Source organism: Phacochoerus africanus, chromosome 3, assembly GCF_016906955.1.
Source record: "Phacochoerus africanus isolate WHEZ1 chromosome 3, ROS_Pafr_v1, whole genome shotgun sequence".
NCBI classification, from domain to species: Eukaryota; Metazoa; Chordata; class Mammalia; order Artiodactyla; family Suidae; genus Phacochoerus; species Phacochoerus africanus.
In genome coordinates, this window is record NC_062546.1 from 171,827,683 (window position 1) to 171,841,322 (window position 13,640).

The 13,640-nt window shown below is 39.0% G+C and overlaps 1 protein-coding gene across 1 annotated transcript in view; it reads right to left on the minus strand.

Moving 5' to 3' along the window:
• Positions 1-13,640, minus strand: part of ICA1L (islet cell autoantigen 1 like) — an 87,734-nt gene that overhangs the window by 7,151 nt on the left and 66,943 nt on the right. Inside the window, exons 10-12 of the mRNA XM_047773266.1 lie at positions 11,988-12,062; positions 3,309-3,563; positions 377-463 (exon numbers count right to left, since the gene is read on the minus strand). Coding sequence (XP_047629222.1) covers positions 377-463; positions 3,309-3,563; positions 11,988-12,062 — 417 coding nt within the window. The remainder of the gene's footprint in view (positions 1-376; positions 464-3,308; positions 3,564-11,987; positions 12,063-13,640) is intronic.

A 13,640-nucleotide genomic window follows, 5' to 3' on the forward strand; every position in this document is an offset into this window, starting at 1 on the left:
CGGACAAAATGCAGTAATTACTCGATATATGTTAGCAAATTCTATATACCAGGCCCTAGGCTAAGTGCCTAAACGCATTCTTTGTCAACAGCCATTGTCTATCCCTCATGGTATTATCCATTCTCAACAAACCTTAACACAAAATATAAAAGATTAAAGAACAGAATTTAGTTTACTATGGCAAGCTCACAATTTCTATTCAATTCTTTCCATGGTGAGAGATAGACAGGTACCGCTTTCATTTTAATTCAAGGTTAACAAAATACTTTTCTCAACAATATGAAATGAAGATTTTATAAAGTAATCCTTTCCTAAATTTACCTGAATTCAACAGATTATTAATATGATGGCAGATAATACAAGTAAAATAACTTACATTTTGTTAATTTCTTGGAACTCCCTGAAGGCACCGGCTGGTTTTCAATGTGTGAAAGAGGAAGTTCTCCCCCTTGGGAGGCCCAGCCTGGGGAGAGAGAAATAATGAATTATCCACTGTTAATCAAATAGGAAGTAGCATCAGAAAACAAGAAGAGAAAGGTATCTAACAAAAGTGCTCCAATCTTTGTATAAGGGCAATATTCTGCAGTGTAAGACATATATCTGCAGTTATGAATTTTATCTGCAATTATGACTTTTATATAAGCCATCTAGGTTTAGTCCCAGCTCGAGCTAGACTTTCTTACATGTTACGAAGTGGCTCTGAAATAAATGGGGATTTTTTCCCTTAAAACAGTTGCAAATGGATAAGGTATAGAAAGAGAAGTTCTAAGGAGTAAGGAAGAGAGGAAAGAAACTTGACACCTAGAATCTTGAAGCCTATAAACAGGTTTATACCCTTTGACTTAGTAATCCCATTCCTAGAAATTTGCCTTAAGGAAATAATTTAACTGAAGGAAAAAGCACATGCATGATTATGCTTATTACAGCATTATCTATAACATGAAAAAGGAGAAATAATAAGGAAGAAATGAACAAGATTATGGAGGAAGTTATCATCATGGCTCAGAGACAACGAACCCGACTAGGATCCATGAGGAGTGGGTTCAATCCCTGGCCTCACTCAGTGGGTTAAGGATTCAGCATTGCTGTGAGCTGTGGTGTAGGTTGCAGATGCAGCTCGGATCCTGTGTTGCTGTGGCTGTGGGATAGGCTGGCAACTGTAGCTCCAATTCAACCCCTAGCCTGGGAACCTCCATATGCCACAGGTGCTCTCCTAAAAAGACAAAAAAAAAAAAAAAAAGATGGGTGGGTAAGTGTGACAAAACATGATGCAGTCCTTAAGAAGTATCATTATGAATACTCAAGCAGGGCAATGTTTGCTGTAACCTGAAAAGCTATTTACACTTTAATTAAAACACAGCACCAGAAAGGAACTTAGATTGTGCTGCCTACTACCTTCCTCGTAGAGAAGAGATCCTCTGAGGCCCAAGTTTTTACTTGGGGCATCTAGAACATAGATCTTCTAACTCTCAGGGCAGCTCACCTTCCTCGTCTCCATCACAGGAGAAAAAGAAGTGGACATAAAGGAGAGACTAGTGAAGTAGAAAGAGTCCTGTTCTGGGAGGCTGCAGACCAGATTTCAGTCCCCTTTTAACTGCCTGACAGTCAAACATGAGGGAGGACCAGCTCCCTCAGCTCTGACTTTGGAATATCCTATGAGCCTGCAAGCAGGGACCACAACAGACGTTCTGAGTGGTGCAGAAATATCGTTGAGACAGTATTGCCAGAAAATAAGAGAAGATTCTGGTGCTTCCAGTCATGTGGCAAGTGCAGGAAAAAGAGTAGGAGTTCATAGGAGAGAGTGAGTAAGTGTGTAAATCTTTGTCACAATTGGGCCCCTGATATGCCAATGCAAGAATAACTGTTGTCCAAAATTTTATCACAGCAAAACACCTGAATTATCCTAGGTAGAGTGCCTCATTATCAATAAAACTATCCATTCTTTTAGGCCATGTAACCAGTTCTTACTGAGTAGTTATTTAACCAATATTTATTTTATTTATTGAGCTAACTTTATGTGCTGTGCTAGTAAGCCTGAAGACAAATCACCCCACAGATCATAACCTGAGATTCTTGCAGACTGGATGAAGCATGATGGTCTTGCAGATAAAGTATGAACCTGAGTATTTTAATACAAACTACAATGCGTTAAGACACCTTGAGGTGCTGTGAGGCTTTTTCTCAGGATTCAAAACCTGCTAGAGGAATGAAAGGCAGGGATATAAGGCAAGATAAACTATGATCACAGCCATGAAACAGAAAAGGCACTGCAGGAGGCCTGAGGGGGGAGAAAGCACCTCCACTTGGCAGTACTGAGGCGTCCTCAAGGTTGGCATCATGGAGGAAACACGCGATGGGGTGCATCACTGAACATCCCAGCCAAAGGGGAGGCGCCAGCAGTGATGCCCAGAGGTATCTGGAAACAGTGAGCTTACAGAAGATGGCAGGTGTTTTGGAGAAAGACAGGAGAAAGTGTGGGAATGCAGGCACAGGAAGGTTTGACTCTGGAGCCCACGGTGCTTCCTTTTTGAAAAATGTAAGCTGGGTGCTGACATCCGAATCTGTTTCTTGGAGAGAGAATTTGGGAGGATGAACTGGGGTTTGGAAGACTTGTTGGAGGACCCACAGTAACCCAGGAGACCAAATGAGGTTCTAAATGGCAGGGAGAAGAAGCGGGAAATGTGAGACATGTTTCAGAAACAGCACTGGCAGACCTGAGGAATCAATATGGAAATGGGGAGTGAAATGATTCCCAAGGGGTTGGGCTGGACACAGGGATGGGGGCAGCAGGTGAGGGGAGAGCCCTTGACATAGAAACAACACAGGTGACCTGACTTTAACCCCTTCCCCCGCTTTCCATTCCAGTCCTCCACTCCCTCTGCCGTGGAACCAGCTCCAGGGCAGTTCTTTTTCTCTTGTCAGCTCTGAGCCCACATGATGAGGACACACCGCATTTTGCCAGGTGGAAGAAACAGTGTCACCTGCTGTAAGCAGGGTAACTTAGCAGGTCAAAAGGCTGAAACAAGACACTGATTTTCTATGTAGAGAAGACACTTGGGAAAGTCAATGTGGAAAATATGGCGCTTAGTGGATGGGGCCGGAAAGCAGACCCTGTTTCACTCCTCTTGACCAACTCCAGAGGTGATGATATTAGTTATTTTTTCAGTTGACTGGTGTGACTGCAGAATTACGTAGCAGTACTGAAGCTAACTCAGTCTCCTTGTTGATTTTAGCATCCACATGTACATAGTTTTGCTTCACAAAGATCAAACAATTCAAGGGTGTCCAAATGTTGCATAGACACTTACTGTTGAAAGCTCCAGAAGCACGAAGACCAAGGTCAAAGAGTTGTGAAGGAAGGAATCGTGAGGAGTGAACAAGAGGCTCAGATCCCCTGGGAGGCTCCTGGGACGAGAGACTGGCCTTGGGGCTCCCAAAGACAGCCTGGCATTCCTGGGGAAGTTCACTAGCACTCAAAAAACCAGGACTTAGGAGGCTGTTCAAAAATGAGAATTCCTTCTCAAAATCATCTTCCAATGAATCTACCGGTAAATCTTTTGCAACTGTTGAGTGAACATAAAACAGAATAGCTTTTTTCTTTTTGAGAAAATGAGAATAGGATATAAGGCAAGTCAAGTTTGTTTCATTGTTCTTATGCTTTATAAACATAATTTCTAATGAACAATTAAACTGACACGAGTTTATGTGATAATAATTTCTAGTTAGGTAGGCTATAGGTCAAAATGACCACATTTCAGAGTTCCCATGTGGCTCAGCAGAAATGAACCCAACTTGTATGCATGAAGATGTGGGTTCGATCCCAGCCCCCCCCTCAGAGGGTTAAGGATCTGGTGTTGCTGTGAGCTGTGGTGTAGGTCACAGATGCGGTTCAGATCCTGCATTGCTGTGGCTGTGGTGTAGGCCAGCAGCTGCAGCTCCGATTTGACCCCTAGCTTGGGAACTTCCATATGCCACACCTGTGGCCCTAAAAAGCAAAAAAAAAAAAAAAAAACCACCCCAAAACCAAGAAACAAAAATGACAAAATGACCACATCTCATGATAGAAATATTAATATATTAATAGTTATGAATATTTATGTATAAAATAATTAAGCAACCACCTCTGTAAGACAGAAACTGCAGGAAATGAAAGGAGAAACAAACAATAATAGGAAATTTTTTTTTTGTCTTTTGTCTTTTTTGTTGTTGTTGTTGTTGCTATTTCTTGGGCCGCTCCCGCAGCATATGGAGGTTCCCAGGCTAGGGGTTGAATCAGAGCTGTAGCCACCGGCCTGCACCAGAGCCACAGCAATGTGGGATCCGAGCCGCGTCTGCAACCTACACCACAGCTCACAGCAACGCCGGATCGTTAACCCACTGAGCAAGGGCAGGGACCGAACCCGCAACCTCATGGTTCCTAGTCGGATTCGTTAACCACTGCGCCACGACAGGAACTCCGGAAATTTTAATATACCATTCTCAGTAAAAAATAGGCCAGGAAAACAAAACTAATTGTATATAGAATGGATGGTCATTGGGGACCTGCTGTATAGCACAGGGAACTCTACCCAATATTCTGTGATAACCTATATGGGAAAAGAATCTGAAAAACAATGGATGTGTTTATGTGTATAATTGAACCATTCTGTTGTACAGCAGAAATTATCACAACATTGTAAATCAACTTCAGTAAAATTATAAAAGAAAAAAAATTGAAAAAAAAAAAAGAGGAGTTCTCACTGTGGTATAAGGGGTTAAGGACCTGGCATTGTCTCTGTGGCCATGGGGTTTGAGCCCAAGCCTAAGGCAGTGGCTTAGGGGTCCAGTGTTGTCCATAACTGTCCATAGGATGCAGTAATGGCTCAGATTTGATCCCTGGGCTAGGAACTTCCATATGCTGCAAGTGTGGCCAAAAAAGAAAAAAAAAAACCTCATTTAAACAGCATAATCAGCCTGGTGGTTATTTTTTAATATATACAAACCCTAATAGAAAATATACTTTCCCAAGTACACAATGAAAATTCACAGAAAGTAATTATAACTAAGGCACACACATACAAATCAGTTTCTTAAAATAGAAATATTACAAATAACATGTTCTGATTATAATGCAATAAAATAATTTTTAATGAAACAAACAAACAAAAAACTAAAAGACTCTTCCACCTGTATGTTTTTAATACCTCCTATTAAACAACTCTTGGTTGAAGGGGAATGGATTTCTGAAAAATAATGATAAAGAAGACATTTCATATAGTAATCCATGGGATATTTAAATAACTATTAACAGGAAAAATCATAACCCTAAAAACCTTAATCAATAAAAACAAAAGATAGAGGCTTTCAGCATAATAGAATGGTGAGGTGTAGGGATCTGTAGTTTTTAAGTGAAAATTATTATTTTTCTTTTTTGGCTGCCCTGCAGCATATAGAGTTCCCAGGCCAGGGACCAAATCTGAGCCACATTTGTGACCCTTGCAACAGCTGTGGCAATGCCGGATCCTTTAACCCATTGTGTTGGGCCGGGGATTGATCCTGTATCCTGGCGTGGCAGATGCCTCCAATCCCATGGCACCACAGCAGGAACTCCAATTGAAAATTATTTTTAAAACAACCATTTAAAGTCTCTGGAAATAACACCACACACAAAAATTAACTGAAAATGGATTAAAGACCTAAATGTAAGGCCAGATACTATAAAACTCCTAGAGGAAAACCTAGGCAGAATGCTTTTTCACATAAATCACAGCCACACCTCCTGAAATAATGACAATAAAGACACAAATTAAAAAATGGGACCTAATTAAATTCTAAAGCTTTTTTTTTGTCTTTTTTTTAGGGCCACACCCACAGCATATGGAGGTTCCTAGGCTAGGAGTCCAATCGGCGATATAGCCACTGGCCTACTCCACAGCCGCAGTAACACTGGACCCGAGCCCCATCTGCGACCTACACCACAGCTCATGGCAACACTGGATCCTTAACCCACTGAGTGAGGCCAGGGATCAAACTCATGTCCTCATGGATACTAGTTGGATTTGTTAACCACTGAGCCACAACAGGAACTCCTAAACTCAAAAGCTTTTGCACAGCAAAGGAAACCATTAAAAAAGTCAAAAGACAACCCACAGCATGGGAGAAAATTTTTGTAAACGATGCAACCAACAAGGGCTTAATCTCCACAATATACAAACAACTCATACAACTCAACAACAACAAAAAACAAATGACCCAATTGAAAAATGGGCAGAAGACATTTCTCCAAAGAAGATATATAGATGGCCAGCGGGCACATGAAAACATGCTCAACATCATTAATTATTAGAGAAATGCAAATCAAAACTACTATGAGGTACTACCTCACACCTGTCAGAATGGCCATCATTAGTCTACAAATAACAAATGCTGGAGAGGGTGTGGAGAAAAGAGTACCCTCCCTTCTTCACTGTTGGTGGGAATGTAAATTGGTACAATCACTATGGAAAACAGTATGGAGGTTCCTCAGAGAACTAAATATAGAACTACCATATGATCCAGCAATCCCGCTCTTGGGCATATATCTGGACAAAACTTTCACTGAAAAAGATACATGCACCCCTATGTTCACTGCAGCACTATTCACAATAGACAAGACATGGAAACTACCTAAATGTCCATCAACAGATGAATGGATTAAGATGTGGTACCTATATACAAAGGAATACAATATATTCAGCCATTAAAAAATAATGTCATTTGCAGCAACATGGATGGAACTAGGGATTCTCTTATTAAGTGAAGCAAGTCAGAAAGAGAAAGATAGATATCATATGGTATCACTTATATGTGGAATCTAAAATATGGCACAAATGAACCTATCTATAGAACAGAAACAGACTCACAGACATGGACCACAGACTTGTGGCTGCCAAGGGAGAGGGGGGAAGGGGTAGTAGGATGGACTGAGAATTTGGGGTTAATAAATGCCAACTGTTACACGTAGAATGGATTGACAATGAGGCCCTGCTGTAGAGCATAGGGAAATATGTCCAATCATTTGTGATGGAATGTAATGAAAGATAATATAAGAGAATGTATACAGACCTACAACTGGGTAACTTTGCTATACAGCATAAACTGACAGAACACTGTAAATCAACTATAATAAAAATAAAGACAAATACCATATAATATCACTTATATGTGGCATCTCAAATATGACACAAATGATCTACAAAACATAAACGTTCATGGACATGGAGAAGAGACTTGCATTGCGAGGGGGAGGGGGGAGAAAGTGGGATGGACAGGGAGTTTGGGGCTGGTAGATGCAAACTATTACATTGAGAATGGATAAGTAATGAGGCACAGGGACCTGTGTCTAGTCCCTTGGGTTAGAACATGATGCAAGACAGTATTAAAAAAATAATGTATATATATGTGTGTCTGGGTCATTTTGCAGCAGAAATTGAAGAACATGGTAAATCAATTATAATAAAAAAATTAAAAAAAAGAAAGTCTATCTTTCCATTCTTTTTTTAAAATTTTATTTATTTTTCCACTGTATAGCATGGGGGCTAAGTTACATTTACATGTATACATTTTTGTTCCACCTTTTGTTCTGTTGCAATGTAAGTATCTAGACATAGTTCTCAATGCTACTCAGCAGGATCTCATTGTAAATCTATTCCAAGCTGTATCTGATAACCCCAAGCTCCCGATCCCTCCCACTCCCTCCCACTCCCTCCCCCTCCCATCAGGCAGCCACAAGTCTTTTCTCCAAGTCCATGATTTGCTTTTCTGTGGAGATGTTCATTTGTGCTGGATATTAGATTCCAGTTATAAGTGATATCATATGGTATTTGTCTTTGTCTTTCTGGCTCATTTCACTCAGTATGAGATTCTCTAGTTCCATCCATGTTGCTGCAAATGGCATTATGTCATTCATTTTTATGGCTGAGTAGTATTCCATTGTGTATATATATCACATCTTCCTAATCCAATCATCTGTCAATGGACATTTGGGTTGTTTCCATGTCCTGGCTATTGTGAATAGTGCTGCAATGAACATGCGGGTGCATGTGTCTTTTTCAAGGAAACTCTTGTCCGGATATATGCCCAAGAGTGGGATTGTGGGGTCATATGGAAGTTCTATGTATAGATTTCTAAGGTATCTCCAAACTGTTCTCCATAGTGGCTGTACCAGTTTACATTCCCACCAGCAGTGCAGGAGGGTTCCCTTTTCTCCACAATACAATACCTTTTAAAATTGCACCTCACAAAATCAAATACCTCGGAATACACCTGACCAAAGAGGTAAAGGACCTATATGCCGAGAACTATAAAACTTTAATCAAAGAAATCAAAGAAGAGATAAAGAAATGGAAAGATATTCCATGTTCATGGATTGGAAAAATCAATATTGGAAAAATGGCCATACTACCCAAAGCAATCTACAGATTCAATACAATCCCTATCAAATTACCCATGACATTTTTCAGAGAACTAGAACAGACAATCCAAAAATGTATACGGAACCACAAAAGACCCAGAATTGCCAAACACAATGCTGAGAAACAAAAACCAAGCAGAAGGCATAATTCTTCCAGACTTTAAACAATATTACAAAGCCACAGTCATCAAAACAGTGTGGTACTGGTATCAAAACAGACAGACAGACCAATGGAACAGAACAGAGAACCCAGAAATAAACCCTGACACCTATGGTCAACTAATCTTTGACAAGGGAGGCAAGAACATAAAATGGGAAAAAGAAAGTCTATTCAGCAAGCATTGCTGGGAAACCTGGACAGCTGCATGCAAAGCAAGGAAACTAGAACACACCCTCACGCCATGCACAAAAATAAACTCAAAATGGCTGAAAGACTTAAATATAAGACAGGACACCATCAAACTCCTAAAAGAAAACATAGGCAAAACACTCTCTGACATCAACATCATGAATATTTTCTCAGGTCAGTCTCCCAAAGCAATAGAAACAAGAGCAAAAATAAACCCAGGGGACCTAATCAAACTGAAAAGCTTTTGCACAGCAAAGGAAACCAAAAAGAAAACAAAAAGACAACTTACAGAATGGGAGAAAATACTTTCAAACGATGCAACCGACAAGGGCTTAATCTCTAGAATATATAAACAACTTATACAACCCAACAGCAAAAAGCCAACCAATCAATGGAAAAATGGGCAAAAGACCTGAATAGACTGTTCTCCAAGGAAGATATACAGATGGCCAGCAAACACATGAAAAAATGCTCAACATCGCTGATCATAAGAGAAATGCAAATCAAAACTACCATGAGATACCACCTCACACCAGTCAGAATGGCCCTCATTAATAAGTCCACAAATAACAAGTGTTGGAGGGGTTGTGGAGAAAAGGGAACCCTCCTGCACTGCTGGTGGGAATGTAAACTGGTACAGCCACTATGGAGAACAGTTTGGAGATACCTTAGAAATCTATACATAGAACTTCCATATGACCCCACAATCCCACTCTTGGGCATATATCCGGACAAGAGTTTCCTTGAAAAAGACACATGCACCCGCATGTTCATTGCAGCACTATTCACAATAGCCAGGACATGGAAACAACCCAAATGTCCATTGACAGATGATTGGATTAGGAAGATGTGATATATATACACAATGGAATACTACTCAGCCATAAAAATGAATGACATAATGCCATTTGCAGCAACATGGATGGAACTAGAGAATCTCATACTGAGTGAAATGAGCCAGAAAGACAAAGACAAATACCATATGATATCACTTATAACTGGAATCTAATATCCAGCACAAATGAACATCTCCACAGAAAAGCAAATCATGGACTTGGAGAAAAGACTTGTGGCTGCCTGATGGGAGGGGGAGGGAGTGGGAGGGATCGGGAGCTTGGGGTTATCAGATACAGCTTGGAATAGATTTACAATGAGATCCTGCTGAGTAGCATTGAGAACTTTGTCTAGATACTCATGTTGCAACAGAACAAAGGGTGGGGGAAAAAATGTAATGTATACATGTAAGGATAACTTGATCCCCTTGCTGTACAGTGAGAAAATATAATAAAATAAAAAGGAAATGCTCACTGCTATTTAGCATTGTTCTGGAGATAACAACCAATGCAATTAAACGAAAGAAATGAATTACAGTCACAAGAATTGATAAAGGAAAAACAGGACTATATCTATTTGTAGAAGCCATGATGGTATACCTGGACAACTCCAGAAAATCAATGATAAAACTAATTCAAACTATAAACAAATTCAGCAAGGTAGCAGGATATAAAATTAACATGAAAATGTCAATACCATTCATACACACAAAATACTAACCAGTTAAAAGATACAAGGGAAAGAAAATATTTATAATGGCAAGAAAATAAAATATTCAGAAATAAACTTTGAATAAGAAATGTTCAAATCCTATATAAAAAATCCTATATAAAAAAAACATGTATCTGAAAGATTTATAGGTAAACTTTTAATATATAGAAAGATGCCTCCTGTTTTTGCTTAGGCTGTCTCGACACCATCAAGCTCTCAGTTTTAAAATTTAATGTGATCACAATGAAAGTATCGATGAGCTTTTTTATGGAGCTAGACGATTTGATATAAAGTTCGTATTTAAAAATAAACATGGAGTTCCCATCGTGGCTCAGTGGTTAGCAAATCCGACTAGGAACCATGAGGTTGTGGGTTCGATCCCTGGCCTTGCTCAGTGGGTTAAGGATCTGGCGTTGCCGTGAGCTGTGGTGTGGGTCGTAGACGAGGCTCGGATCCCGAGTTGCTGTGGCTCTGGTGCAGGCTGGTGGCTACAGCTCCGATTAGACCCCTAGCCTGGGAACCTCCATATGCCGAGGGAGCAGCCCAAGAAATGGCAAAAAAACAAAACAAACAAACAAACAAAAATCAAAAAAACAAAAACTTGCAACGGGAATGGAAATGAATCTGACTAGCATCCATGAGGACGCAGGTTCAATCCCTGACCTTGCTGAGTGGGTTAAGGATCCGACGTTGCCATGAGCTGAGGTGTATGTTGCAGATGTGGCTCGGATCCTGCATTACTGTGGCTGTGGTGTAGGCCAGCAGCTGTACCTCTGATACTACCCCTAGCCTGGAAACCTCCATATGCTGTGGGTGTGTCCCTAAAAGGACAAAAACCAACCAACCAATCAAACAAATGTGCATGAATAGTCAAGAAAATAATGAAAAAAGAGGAAGATACTAGTTCCACTAGATATAAAAACACACAAGTTTATCATTAAAACCATGTGGAAAAGATGCATGTACACATCAATGAGATATAAAGTCCAGAAATAGAACCCAGTACATACAGAAATCTAGCATATGATTAGAAGTTATCTCAAATTACTGCGGCAAAAATAGCATTTTATAAAATAATGTAAAAGATAGCCATTTGCAAAAAGTTAGTGTTTAATCCATTGTTAATGCTGTATCCATGAATAACCTCCAAATGATTTAAAATCTAAATGTAAAAAATAAAACTACACAATTGCTAGAAGAAAGCATAAACAAACTCCTCTAATCTGGGTGTGCATATGACAAAAATCCAGAACCAATAAAATAAAAGATTAATAAACTTGACTACATACAATATTTAAGATTTTTTCATGGGCAGGAAGAAACTAAATGAATAGTCAAAGGACAAATGACAAACTGGGAGAAAATGTTTGCAACATAAATGCTCTGCAAAGATATTCAAGGTAGTGTTTACTGAGTGGGTGGTAGAGCTCCATAGACAGTAACATAGACTCAGTCATCAGTTACAGATACAGTCCACAGAGCCGCAAATACACAGAATAAACAACAATTTAATCTCCATCGTGATGTGCTACAAAGTAGTACTGATTGCATTCCTGTGTAGAGACCTATACACATTTTCATGTTATGGAAATAAATATCAAATCAAAACTAAAGAATTTTAAAGAATAAATTATCCATATATACAGTAAAATTACGATTTACCATTTTCTGAGTTAGAAAGTTGATCTGCTCCAAATTCTCTTATTTGAGAATGTTTTTCCTTGTGATCTTCAGTTGCTGAAACATAAGCACATAAAAGATAAATTGAACAAGAAGAAATTTAGTATGCTTAATTACTATATTTTATAGTAATTTGACCAATGGCCCATAATAGACAAATTATGCCCTTTTATTACAATGGGAGCCAATTCCCACATAATTCATCCTACTTTATTTGCAACCCTCATTTTTGTATAGACAAAGACCCCCCCAAAAAAATCCATGATTTTGACATCTTCAACTATTATTAGAGCCATTTAAAATTTTTTTTAAACTTATTTTTAGAGTGGTATAGTTGATGTATAATAACATATAAGTTGTGGGTGTACAACATAGTGATTCACAATTTTTAAAGGGTATGCTTCATTTAAAGTATTGTCTATAGGAGTTCCCATCATGGCGCAGTAGTTAATGAATCCAGCTAGGAACCATGAGGTTGGGGGTTCAATCCCTGCCCTTGCTCAGTGGGTTGAGGATCTGGCGTTGCCGTGAGCTGTGGTGTAGGCTGCAGACACGGCTCAGATCCTGAGTTGCTGTGGCTGTGGCATAGGCTGGCGGCTACAGCTCTGATTCGACCCCTAGCCTGGGAACCTCCATATGCTGCCGGTGCGGCCCTAGAAAAGGCAAAAAGACAAAACAAACAAACAAAAAAATAAAGTATTGTGTATATTTCCTGTGTTGTACAATATATCCTCAAAGCTTGTTTATTTTATACATAGTAGTTTTTAACCTCTTAATCCTTTAGCCCTATTGTGCCCCTCTTCTTATCCTTCTCCCAACTGGTAACCACTAGTTTGTTCTTTTTATCTGTGAGTCTTTTTCTTTTTTGTTATAGTTACTTGTTTTATTTTTTAGATTCTATATATAAGTGATATCATACAGCATTTGTCTTTCTCTGACATATTTTACTTACCATAATGCCCTCTAAGTCCATCCATGTTGTTGCAAATGACAAAATTTCATTTTTTTTGGCTGAGTAGTATTCCTTTGTATATATATACTACATATTCTTTATCCATTCATCTGCTGATGGATGCTTAGGTTGCTTCAATATCTTGGCAATTGTAAACAATGCTACTATAACAGTGGGGTACATGTATATTTTCAAATCAGTGTTTTGTTTTCTTTTTTTTTCAGATATATATATCCATGAGTGGAATTGCTGGGTTATGTGGTAGTTCTACTTTTACTTTTTTGAGAAATCTCTGTACTGTTTCACACAGTGACTGCACCTATTCACTTCCCCACCAACAGTGTGTAAGGATTCCCTTTTCTCTTCATCCCCACCAACATTTTTTTATTTGTGTTCTTTTTGATGATAGCCATTCTGACAGGTGTGAGGCAATATCTTATTGTACTTTTAATTTGCATTTCTCTGATGATTAACAATCTTGAGAATATTTTCATGTGCCTGTTGACCAATTATATATCTTCTTTGGAAAAAATGTCTATTTAGGTTTTCCACCCATTTTTTATTGGATTTTTTTTTTGATGTTGAATTGTATGAGCTGTTTATATTTTAGCTATTAACCCCTATTGTCATATAGTTTACAAACTTTTCCTCCTATTCCACAGGTTGTCTTTTTGTTTTTGATG